The following is a 12,198-nucleotide window of genomic DNA, read 5'->3' as shown; positions in this document are numbered from 1 at the left end:
CCACAGTTGACAACACTTCCTGAGGGCAAGCCTCGTACTGCATGCTTAGACGTCAGTCCTTTCGATACACTTCCCCGTCTTTGCACCACACCCACCGACGGTTAAAGACGATTGGCCAAGGCCAACAAGCTCACCCAGCTCCGTCCATCTCCGCTCTCGGCAGCAGCCTTGAAGGACTCGGCGCTGGTCCACGCGCAAGCTGAAGCGCCCAGGAAATGGTCAAAGGAGTCATCCGACACGCAAAAGTATCTGATAATTAGCCCAAAGAATCAAGTCTTTTAAAGCTCTGCCTTTGGTCGGTCGTCTCACACACTCAAGCTTCGCCTGTGCCGTCTTTTTTCGGTTCAAAGACATTCAGACAGCTCTTCCAAGCTACACTACCACCTATCTTCATACCTACACTTACACAAGACACACACACCTCCACGCGAGTTTCCACTTGTGTTCCCATCAACTCAACCGTCACTTCTCTTCTATAACAGACATCCCGACTACACAAGCGCGGGGTAAAATCCTGCTCGTTTGGCTACCCGATTTGCACGCCAAGTCCACGAGTTGTCGCGACACACATCGTTGTGGCCCGTCAGCAGCACCGCAACGCAACACAGACTCACTGCTGGGCGGCAACCCGAGTCAAGCCCTGTTATTAGACACCTTCCCCGAAGGTTCAGCGATTGCAGACTACTGGCCCAAGAATCCAACTATCGAGTGGCCCGGCATAATACCAAGGGACCATCACAGTCCACAAAAGGCCGCCAGCAACCGACAGCACCGACAACCCAAGAGGGAAAAAAAAGAAAAAAAATCTCTTCTGCAGCATACATATTCGCCACCGCACGACACACCCCTTTGCTGGGCTCCAATTGCGAGGAAAACTTTTTCTTGTTTGGACGACAACTTGCCAAGTTCAAAAGGATCGTCTTTTCGTCGCTCAATTGTTACCCAACCCCCAACCCCTAGCTGTCCACACAGGCTTTATCCCGGGTTCTTCAGTTCTCGCTCTCTGAAGCTTCAAATTCCCCGCCTCCCCCCGTCTGGGCCATCTCCATCCCCACACTTGGACCCCAAGGGACTTTGGACGAGCTACAGCCAACCAGCATTCCCTGGCCTCGACGCCCTGCGCTTTCACCTCGAGCTCCCCTGAGCTGCACCAATCACAAGGCTCGTCTCCATGCATCACCACCGTCGAAAGTCGGGCAACACGTCCATGACCGACGTCCGCAAAGCAACAGTCGGTGCATCAGACCCCAACTACAGGAAGCACTCATCCAGACCTACCACCATGACGAGAAGAATCACACCGCAAAGCGCCCCAAAGCTGGGCAGGAGTCGCGAGGACAGAGAGAGGGAACTGGACGATGAGCGCTGGTGGGATGAGGAGCGGGAGAGCTTCCCGCAGTACTGGTAAGTGTTTCCGAGCGTTTACGTTTCGCAACTGCAGCACTTCCCTTTCCATCCGCCCGCATCGTCACCTGACATGCAGGTGATTTGTGTTACCTCAAGCGAAGAGGGGGAAAGAGGGGTCAACCACCACACCGGGCACCTCATTCTCTGGGGGAGTGTCCGGGTTGCCGTTCCTGCATACGTCTTGATTTCCTTGGAAGAACCCCGGCTGACTGAATGATGTAGCATGGTGTGCGAGAAGCAATTCATTCCAGCCGACGACCAGAACCTCTACTGCTCAGAAACGTGAGTCTTCTGCGAGATGATGTATCTCTTTGGACTCAGCGCTAATGTTGCAATCTAGATGCCGGTACGATGACCAGGTTAGCGCCTCGACGGCGCCGAGCCGTGGAAGTCACCCACCCACTCAGTACCCTTTCTACTCAGGAGCTCCAGAGCCCAGAGATATCGTACCCCGCGCCTCGCCTTCAAGGCCTAGCTCTACGCACTTTTCCCCGCCCTCAACGGCCGTAAATGCGCTCAAGTCGTCACTATACATCCGCCCACCGAGTCCCACGTCACCCATGATGGGTACCTCCCACAGCGGTGTCTGGTCGTTTGGCAGGGGCACTGCTACAAGCCCAGACAACTCGTACACGAAACCCAACTCGAGTTACTTTTCGACCACTTACGACGGGGCGTACTACGACCACTACGGCTCCTCGGTTGACAGACCTCTTCCGTCACGCAGGCCTGGTGTTTACTCCAGACCAAAGAGCATCGAACTCGTCACACCCATGCTCGCCTCCGGGAGGTAGTTCTCCCGCGTTGAAAGTCATGCGAGGAGTCGGATGCGGGTAGCCTCACATGGCAATGCAGCGATGCTGTCGGAAAAGGCAACGCTGATTGCAGTCGTTGGGACCCAGGGACGCAAAGTCAAGAGCTGTCTTGATTAGGAAAAGGACTTTTCTGATCCTTCTTTATCTCTCTCCATGTGGGGGTTTGGTTGGCCGAGCTGTTGCAGTGCAACATTCCGCGCGGGGTGCTGAACGGCACAGATCTGCCCTCTCTTGTGTGCTGGCTGTGCTTCAGCAGTAGCAGCAGCAGCAGCAGCAGCATCACACCTCCCAAACCCAGCTGCCACTCATGCAGCTTTCCGGATCTTTTGATTTCTCGGTACCCCACACATGGGTGAGCCGGTTCAGCATGGGGAGCGGCGGGGATGCCATCCTCACGCTTTCCACATCTGTCTTGGCACATGACAGGCCAGCATCGAAAAAAGAGGCGTTTTCTGGGACACACCTGCATTTCTTAGCGCGGGGTTGGTCCCTCGGCTGGGCACGCGCTGTACAGGGGAAGAGGGAGGGAGGGATTGGCGGTTGCCGTGGACTTGGTTAACGTCCCACATCATCACAAACCACCACCCCTTCTTGGTGCCTTTCTTCATTGTCACTTACTACTAATTTTGTTTTTCATGTTTGGGATATGTGTTTTCAACAAAAAGCTTAGCGGCATGGGCGAGGGTTTATCTGAAGACAATAGATGGGAAAAAAGCAACTTTTTTTTATTCCTTGGAGCATGACAAATCATGGAGAGGAGGAGGACTATTATTCGCTTCGGGGGGTCTCGAGGAGGACATCTGAGCTTACTACTCTTACCTTTAGCATTTATAACTTTCTTGGAGGTGGCGGCATATTTTTGGAGATTATTGGCAAAGGAAACACAGGCCTCTTTTTTTTTCTCTTTCTGTCTGAAATGTATATACCTAACTTTGTTACGTCTTTTTTATTTTACTCTTGGCATGAACGGAGCTTTCTTCTTTTTATCACGATGGGGGCATTTTTTGGTTTCCGGATACGGACGGACGGACGGATGGGACATGTCACACCGCTCAAACAAAACACACATTTTTCATTTTATTACACAATTGAATTGGCTGAATACAACAGACACACACACACACACACACAGACAGACAGAATGATGCATTTGCTTTTTCGCTTCTTGTTTCGCTTGTCCTGTCTTGTTGGTGACCGTTGTGGAACAATTGGAACTGCTTGCTTGGTGTGGATGGACTGGTGGAGATAGGATATGGTTACATGGGTGGTGGGGTTGGTTGGAGCTTGCTGGCAAACAAGCAAAGACCGAGAATATGGGGTAATAAGATGTGGGTTCCTGAATTGGATGGGACGCTGGGTTTTTTGAGGAGAGGGGGGATGACCTCACCTTGTCTTTTGGCGGTGGGAGAGGGGAGAGGGCAGAGTTAATCTATGCTGTGTGAGGTGGAAGGGGAAATATTGATTTAATATGGTTTTTCGGAGAAAAAGGGGGGGGGTTGGGGGGGCGTTCAATATCGGGTTTGATATCCGTGATGAATGAGCGGCAGATGAGAAAGGGGTTGTTGTTGACCGAGGTGAGGAGCTGGGCAATATGTCTCACATGTTTGCTAGATTTTTGCAAGTTCTAGATCTTTAGCCAACAGCTACACCAGGCAACAGAATAAATCTCTGTTTTCTTTTCTGTGCCGATATAGTCTGCCGCGGTCTGTATATGCAAGGCACAAATATATGTTCTCCATTTTCCACAAGAACACAGCCTCATTTCTCCACCCCTTTCACACACAGCCAGTAGACACCCCTCTCTTTTCTTCTCACCGCAGAAGTTTCCAGCCTGTCCGGACGAGAGGGAAGGAAAGTGATCTGCGCTGCGTTGGTTAAGGAAAATCGGACGTTAAGCGGGGGCGGCAGCAGGACGGGATAGACTAGCGCTGTGGGGAATATGGGGTAGTGGACGAAACCGACCGACCTGGGCGGGGGTTTTGTTTTTGTTCACTGGGGTAATCAAAAAGACCAAGTTTTTTATTTTCTCCCCCCTCCCCCCACGGAAAAAGAAGCTCTTGCTATCCACCCCAGCTGGAAAAAGTGGGTGGTGGACAGCTTACGAGATTGTTCACTGTCAACAGTCAGACAATCCTGTGACCGCTGACTGATGCGGGTTGGTGATGAAAATTCTGAAATCCGAAAGGTATCTATCTCATCGAGATCGATCGACAAAGACGGGGATGGCGCTAGAAGAGTCTTCACTTGGGACTTGACCCGTTTAGTTTTTTTTTTTTTTTTGTTTTTTTGTTGGAGAGCCGGGGGGGGGAGGGGGGCTTTGTCTGAATATCTTCACTTACACCAACTAGGTGAAACATACAACTATTATTTTTGCTGTAGATCAGCCCAAAACTGGCCATCTGTGGTACCTGCACTACGGCCTCACTGACACATTGACAGCAAGCACACACTCTCCACTTGCAGTGTATCTGAGTAGCATACGGATGCTCTTCCCCGTGGTGGAAAAAAAGAGGAGCGAGATTATGCAGCAGAAGCTTTTCTTCTTTTTTTCTCCCACACTGCCAGCGCATCTATCTTTGTACCTTGCCTATCGTGTTCCTGCGCCGCAGTAAGGCGTGATGAGGCTCCTCCGACTCCGACTCCGACTCCGGTACCTGAAAGTGGAGCAACCTGGTCCCCATTCCGGACGACGGCGGCGGCGGCCCCTGAACGGCGGTGTGTGAACGGGACAAGAAAAAAAAGCTTCTCCACCATTCTCGAACCTTGTGTGTCCCGGCGGCCGGGTATCATTTTCAGGGTTCCGCGGGTTGGGAACGAACCACTGCGGAGGCGAGACTGTAACCCCACGGAATACGGTGAAGACCCCCCTTTGAAGCACAAAAAAAAAAGACTCCATACTTACGGTGAGCAGCAAACACAAATACGGAGTGGCATCTCCAAAACAACGGTGACTGACCTACGGTGGGACCCTGAACGGACCTTCAAAAATACGGTGTGTGTGTGTATGTGTAACCCCGGACACCTGATGACACCGCACCACACCCCCGGAGACGGAGGACACGGGAACTACGGGTCGGTATGGGCGGGACCTAAAGCGGGTAGAACAGACAGACAGTACTGCTACCCCCAAAACAAACACGGTGCCTGGTCTCTCTGTCTGTGCCGGACTATCACCGGATACTCCCGTCCTCCTCCATACCCATCCATGATGATCTGATCCACATAGGTAACAAACCTACCCAACCCTTCCAGAATATCACCGTTTCCTTGTAACACTACCTACCTACATAAAAAATGAATTAATGCACTCATATGCACAGATCAGATGATCAAACGGGTCGGCTGGCACTGTACATGGTGGTGGGTGACGATGATCATTGAAGATCGAGGTGGCAAAAAAACCGGCAGTTGCATAAACGAGAAGGATATATATAGAGAGAGGGCGATCAGTTACGTTGTCGAAACTACTTTATACACAAGGATCACGAAAATGCCCGGCATTAAGGGTCTGGTGACACGAAATCGTCATTTCATCATCACCATCAGTGACACAGATTCTTGTTCGTTGACGCTGCGGACTTTGCAAGGCTTGCAAAGGGTCGAGATATCTCTGACTCTAGGTCAAGAGATACAGGCAAAAGGAAGAGTCGAATGAAGAAGCCACAACAACAGCAGGTTATCATGCTACAGAATGTCAGCGATATAAACCCTATGACACGATGAAGAACCCGAAAACCCATCATCAGACAATTCCAAGGAAATCTGCAGTAGCACTTCAAACCAATACCCTTCACAAAATCCCCAGTAACAAAAAACCACAGGTTAAACCTTTTTTTATTTTAAATTCAACAAGTAGGTAAATACTACTTAATACAACTAGCTTCTCAAATTCAACAACGACAATCAATACACAAGAAACCAAAGTTCTCTTCACACACACACACACACACACCAACGAAACCTATCCCATCCCTCTCTCTCTCTAAAACCCCAAACATAATCTCCAACCACCTACACCCAACTCAACTTTTTTCTTTCTTCTTGCACTTAAGAACGAAAAAGGGATATACAACTCAAAAAAGCCAACGCGACAGGGCTGAAAAGCAACAAAATAGACAAGTAGACATCTTGTGTTGGGTGTGCCAATACTACTCAGTAAGGTAGCAAAAGACAAGGGCAAGAGTGGAATAACAAAAACAAATAAAATAAAAAAGCAAGCAATGAAACATTGTTGTTGTTGTTGTTGTTGTTGTTGTTGCTGTGATGACTTTTGTCGTAGTCGTCCCATATGTGTGTGTTCCAACATCCAACCACCACCTCTTAGTCCCCAATATACCTTACTCCAACAAGAACTACTACCCTATGCAGATTGACTGACTCCCTCCCCCCCCCCCAATCAACTCCTTCCCTCTCTTATGCCCTGCCTGCCTGCCCATCCCGAAATTCCCTTCCCTCCCTTTGCGCTCCCAGTAATGCAAGTGATACACAGATGTGAAAGAAAAAAGAAAAAAAAAGGCAGCGCCAAAACCAGAAAGAGCAAAAAGAAAACTACACCCCAGGATAGAAAACCTCAAGTCAAAGCACTCTTAGTCCTAGAATGCACCCTCCTCCCGCCACCCCCCTGGCTAGCCGACTCCTTCCGCTTCAGCTGCTCCTCCCTCTTCATCACCAACTCGCACCACTTCCCCTTCATCTTCGACCCTCCCCCCCCTCCCGCCACCACAGAGCCAACAACATCATCCACCCCGTCCCCGGGCACCACCTCCTTCCCCACGACCTCCCCAAGCACCTTCATCCACCCCTCCTTGTCCTCGGCCGTGTCTGCATAAAAGTCAATCAACTCCCCGTTGTTGAACCTGATCCTGAACCCCTCCTCCACAAACATGTACCCCTCCTCATCCTCCGCAAACGCGCTCCTCCTCCTCTTGCCCCCCTTCCCAAGCGTCTCCTTCTCCATCAGCGTCCTCCGATCATCGATCAACCTCTTGGCATTCGCCAAATTAATCGTGGCCCTGGGCTGCCTCGTAGCCTCGTGGTAAGCCGTCAACTTTGTCCCGACAAGCTTGAAATACCTCCTCCTCCAGTAGGGACAATCCCCGCCCTGCTGGCTGAGATGCCCCTCCCAGCACCTCGCCAACCTCTCCTCCGCAGCCTTCATCTCCCTGATACAGCTGTTCATAGATTTTGGCATGTCCTCATCCGTCGCCCCCTTGGGCCTCGGTACAAACAACAGCTGCAGCTCCAGCTTTCCAATCTTGTACGGCGCCCGCCTCACGACAGAGCCAGGTCCCATGTTCCCCCTCTTGCTCTTAACACTAGACGCAAAACCCGCGTCCTCCATCGCCCACTCGTTGAACGCCGCCACGTCGACGAGATAGGGCCTGCCAAAACACTTGCTCTCGTGGTCCTTGAGGCAGACGTACGCCCTGGCAAAAGAGCCATCGTCCGCCGCCAGCGGGCTCAGCAAGTCCCATGCCGTAGGCTGGCTCTTCATCTGTCTCGCCTGCGCCTCCCGCTGAGCGGCAAGCCTCTCTTCCTCCTCTGCCTGCCTTTGCCGGAGCTCCATCTCCTTCCTCTTCTTGGGCGAGGCAAACACCCTGGAAAAGGCCGACGTCTTGGGTTTGCTGAGCTTAGTAGGCGACGGCAGCGCCTTGGCCACGGGCTTCTCGACCGGTTTCTCCAGCTTGACGTTCAACGTCAGCTGGAACTCCAAGTCATTGGGGACAACCAATTCGAATTCTTGCCCGATGGGCGCGTTGCGGGCCAGTTCCAGCCAGGCCGTCGTCACGCAGTGGACTCCGTTGTCGAGCGTGAGACTGAACCAGGTTCGCTCATCTGTCTCGCGTTAGCCATCAACTCGTTCAGCCCAAGATAGTAAAAGAAACATACTCTTAGGAATAGGCAAATCCAGATCCTTGACCCCCATCACTTTAACAAAGAGCCTTCCCCTCTCCCCATTTTCATCCCCGGGGCTCAGCTCCGCACCCACATCCTCGTCGTTCCCGCTCTGCGTCGCGACAGCAGCAGCATTACTCTCCTGCCCAGGCAGCGGGGGAACGGGCCCGGAAGCGCCCAAGTTACTCGGCTTCTTCTTGAAGCTCCTCTTCCTAGCCGGCTGGCTGTTCCACGGCTCCACCGTCCAGCTCTGCGGCCTCTGCGCCACCTTGGTCGGGCTATTCCCCGCCGACCGAGCCCTAAAGTCCTCCGTCATCTTATCACTGGCAGTGATGACCTTTGTGTTCTGCCGCATGAGGTACCCGCGCTGTTTTCGTGGAGTATTATTGTTAGCATCACCGTCACCAATATTCGTAGTAGTAGTTTCTGAAGGATCAAAAGAAAACTCCTCCTTGTCAGGAGAAAACGCCTCCGCCAAGCTCGGAGTGTGAACAGCAGAAAAATCAAAGGGGGGAATCAAGGAAAGCTGGTCAGACGCAACCTTTTGTGCTTCGATCACCCGGTCAAAGTCCTTGTCTAGGCTAAGGCCAAGGTCGAGATCCAGTGTCAGGCTCCGCTTCTTAAAGCTCGGGTGACGGTCCATGTAGTCGTCCTCGGCGGGGGGTGCCAGCTCGTTGTCCATGTTGACAGAGAGCCTGTTCCTGTGGCGGTCGGGGATGGGGGGAACCTCCCGACTGACTTGCCTGCGCGCCTCGCGCATGGTGGCCAGGTCAGCTGGTGTGGCAGAAGGCCTGGTCTTGAGCTTGGAGCCAGAGGCGGACTTGATGGTCGCGATCTGCTCGGGAATGGCCGGTGAGGCTCTGGCTTCTTCGTCATCGCTGTCTGGCATGGGCCGGTGGATGACCGATTCCGGAGTGCCCGGATCGGACTCCTCAAACTCATCTTCTCCCCACCCGGTCCCGTCGTACTCGGGCTTGGTAAGAGATCGTCTGAGCTGCAGCTCCGGGGTAAGAGGCCTCTTCTCAGGCTGTGGCAGGGGCTCGGGTTGCGAAGCCTTCTCCGGCCCAGGAACAGCCTCCTTCTCTTCAGGCTTGGGCAACAAGGAAGCCTCCAACCCCCTAGACAGGCGGTTTTCCTTGGGCGCCTCGGGGAGCGCCTTCTCGGCTTCTTGAACCAGAGGAGTGGGCTCATCCACCGGAGTAGTTGCCCTGGGGGTAGGAACCTGATCATCCTCCTGAGTCTGTGATGACTTGGTCACATGCAGGTCCGTCCCCTCGGAGTACTGGCTTTCCTCATCAAACCGACTGTCGCTATCATAGTCGGAAGAATAGTCGTCAGTGACCTCGGACCGTTCGTACGTGTCGGGAATCGAGTACAGGTCAGACTCCTGATCAGCAGGATCGCGCTTGATGATGACGCTTCCTTGATCCGAGTCGTAATCCGACTCATCATCCAAAACAGAGACTGGCTCGTCGCCGAGAACAGAAACATTGTCCTCGGTGCTGGGAATGGGAACGTCGGGGTCGTAAACTTGGCGGTCGGGAGACATGCCCACGGCGGGTGATGAAAAGTTGTAGTCGGACTCGCGGTCCAGCGCCTTGTTGCCATTAACACGTCGGAGGATGGACTCGCGAGAAATGCGCGGAGGCAGCTGGTACTCGTCGAGACCCGAAAGCTCGCCGACAGTGTCAAGCTCCTCTTCGTCTTCCTGTGGCTGAACAACGGGGCTCTTAGACTCGTGATCGGGTGTCTGGCTACCACGGGCACCAGCACGGCGCATGCGACGCTCACGTTGCTGCTCGGCCGCAGACTTGCCATCGTCAGAAAGCATCATAAGCTTCAACCGCTCCTCCAGAGGCATCCTGCTGTTACCAAGACCCTGAGCCTCCAACTTGGAAGCGGAGGGAGGAGAAGGGAGGCTTCTTGAAGTCCCGTCCATGCCAGGGAGAGGTGGCAGCGGGCGGCTTTCCCCATTGGAGGCCGATGAATCAGTGCGCTGATGATGGGGTCTAGGAACGGGCGGCAGATCATCCGGCATTGGGCTTCTGTCAAACGGATCCTCGTGATTGTTGTGCCTCCAGTCATCGGGACCCACCACAGGCGTCTTGTCGGTATCCTCCAGTGACGCGTCAAAGCTGTCGTCTTGGTCCATGTTGTGAATCATGTAATGGTCATCGTCATCGTCCTCGTCGGTGGAATCATAGCTGCCCTCCCTCGAGTTGCTGCCGATCGAAGAAGGAGCGGGGGTGGCCATCTCGTACTCGTTGACTTGAGGAGGCGCTTGATCGAAAGTGACGCTCTTTGCATGGCGGTGCAGCGACTTGCCCTCGGGCAGACGACGCTCGTCTCCAGATATATCGGACCACGTTCCTGTCTCGTGATCAAAGCTGCTCTTGAATCGATTTGACGAGAGAGAGGATTTCAGCGGTGATCCGGACTCCTTGCTGGGCGTTGTCGGCCGGATGGGCGAGGTGGAAATCGGCATCGTTGCTGCTTTCGTCAGGGAGGGCGGGTTCAGGATAGGGATGCTGGTGGTGCTCTGGCTCTTGCCGTGGCCAAATAGTGGTCGTCCCTGAAAACCATTGACGCCGCCGCCGCCAAAGTTGTTCCCCTGAATCTTAGAGAGAGGGCGTTGGATATCGGGGATTTTGGCCGGGTCGTACTCCTCCTTCTGCTCCAGGGCCCGGAGATTGCTGTTCTTGACGCGGGAAGCCTTTTGCAATCGTTCGATGGATGAGCGGCGGGTGGGTGAGCCAGTGCGCTCGTCCGAGTTGAAGCTGCGGTTCTGCCAGAAGAGACGGGGCGATGTGACGTTCTCCAGGGGCGACGACTGGAATGGCGAAGAATCCGTCATTGTCGCTGGTTTCTACACAGAACCCACCACACATCAGCCGCAATCCTCGGCAGGGTCTCAAGCAATGCGGATGTCTTACCTGGGTCGCCTGGTTCCAGCTGGGAGAGTTTCTACGTCTCTCGTGGGGTGAGATCTCGGAAAGCGGACGAGGGATTCCGCTGGGTCGAGTCGACTGAGGAGATGGCGCGCTGCCGTTGCTCCCCTTGGAGAGGCGCAATGGCTGTACCTGAACGGGCGCATTGTTGTTAGTTTGCTGTTGCCCATATAAGCTGGTGCCCTAGCAGCGACATACAGGGTCCTCTTGCTCCATTTTGCTCATCAATGTGTGGAATTGCTATCTTTTTGCTTGCCTGTGATGTTGAAGAGAAGGCCGCTAAAAAGGCGGTGAGGGCATCACCGAGCAGCTGGCGATGCTGTGAAGAATGCGCCGAGAAAGTGGCAGAAAAAGAAGAAAGCGGGCGTCGCAGTCGCAAAAAAAAAAAAAGACGCGGTTTGATTGTCGCAGTCGCAGACGCAGGCGGGCGTCGTGTCTCGAACTCGAATGCGATAGATAGCTGCTGGACGGCCAAGTAACAACTGTATTACCGAGCCAAATGGGCAATGGTACAAAATCAATATATTACTGGAATGCCGGTGCTGGCGGCGAAAGAAGGGGAGTCGGCGAGAGGGATGATGACAACGGAGACGACGGAGAACAACAGGCGCGCCGTCTTGGGAATGTGGTTTGTGCGTTGTGGTGTTGTGTTTAAGGAAGTCGCTCTCGGTTGGGCTGGCGGTCCCGCGACTGGTGTCGTGATTGGTCAACCAGCAGTAAACACGAGCTGTGACCCCTCGTTCGTCCAGAAGTGGTGTTGCTGGGGTAACATCCTGATATTGCCCTTGCTCGTGAAACCCCACAGTTGCTTCAGGCCAGGCCGACCCCCTGTCTTTGCTGCCAAGAGCTGGCTCAGCCCTCCAATCAAGGAAGTGATTCCTGCGATTGCTCTTCCTTGGTTGTTGACCTTTTGGACACCTGCATCTCAAACAAGCGGCACGGGAGTATTTTCCCACGATGGCTGCGTCTCTTCTCACCGGGCAACAGGATGGCAGCAGTCTGATGTTGCTTTCTGTATGTTTCCCTTGCCTCGCTCACCTCGGGTAACTTGGTAATCTCGGCCTAAGCACGCAATATTTATGACCACAGGCGGATACTTGCGGGCACGTCGTGGACAAAAACAACCGGCACTG

General features: G+C 53.5%; 2 protein-coding genes across 2 annotated transcripts; one reads left to right on the top strand and one right to left on the bottom strand.

The window, feature by feature from the left end:
* Nucleotides 1–1,171: 1,171 nt before the first annotated feature.
* PODANS_7_1800 (uncharacterized protein) lies at nt 1,172–2,201 on the top strand (the record flags this gene model as incomplete). Its single annotated transcript, XM_001907808.1, has 3 exons — nt 1,172–1,404; nt 1,630–1,689; nt 1,748–2,201. 3 exons carry the CDS (start codon nt 1,172–1,174, stop codon nt 2,199–2,201), a joined length of 747 nt encoding a protein of 248 aa, XP_001907843.1.
* A 4,591-nt stretch (nt 2,202–6,792) lies between these two features.
* Nucleotides 6,793–11,211, bottom strand: PODANS_7_1810 (uncharacterized protein; the record flags this gene model as incomplete). Its single annotated transcript, XM_001907807.1, has 4 exons — nt 6,793–8,057; nt 8,112–10,983; nt 11,051–11,129; nt 11,198–11,211. 4 exons carry the CDS (start codon nt 11,209–11,211, stop codon nt 6,793–6,795), a joined length of 4,230 nt encoding a protein of 1,409 aa, XP_001907842.1.
* Between the last annotated feature and the right edge of the window lie 987 nt (nt 11,212–12,198).

This window comes from Podospora anserina, chromosome 7 (assembly GCF_000226545.1).
Source record: "Podospora anserina S mat+ genomic DNA chromosome 7, supercontig 1".
Classification (NCBI taxonomy): Eukaryota; Fungi; Ascomycota; class Sordariomycetes; order Sordariales; family Podosporaceae; genus Podospora; species Podospora anserina.
Note: the sequence above shows the minus strand (reverse complement) of the source record. Positions and strands in the feature narration are given on the sequence as shown.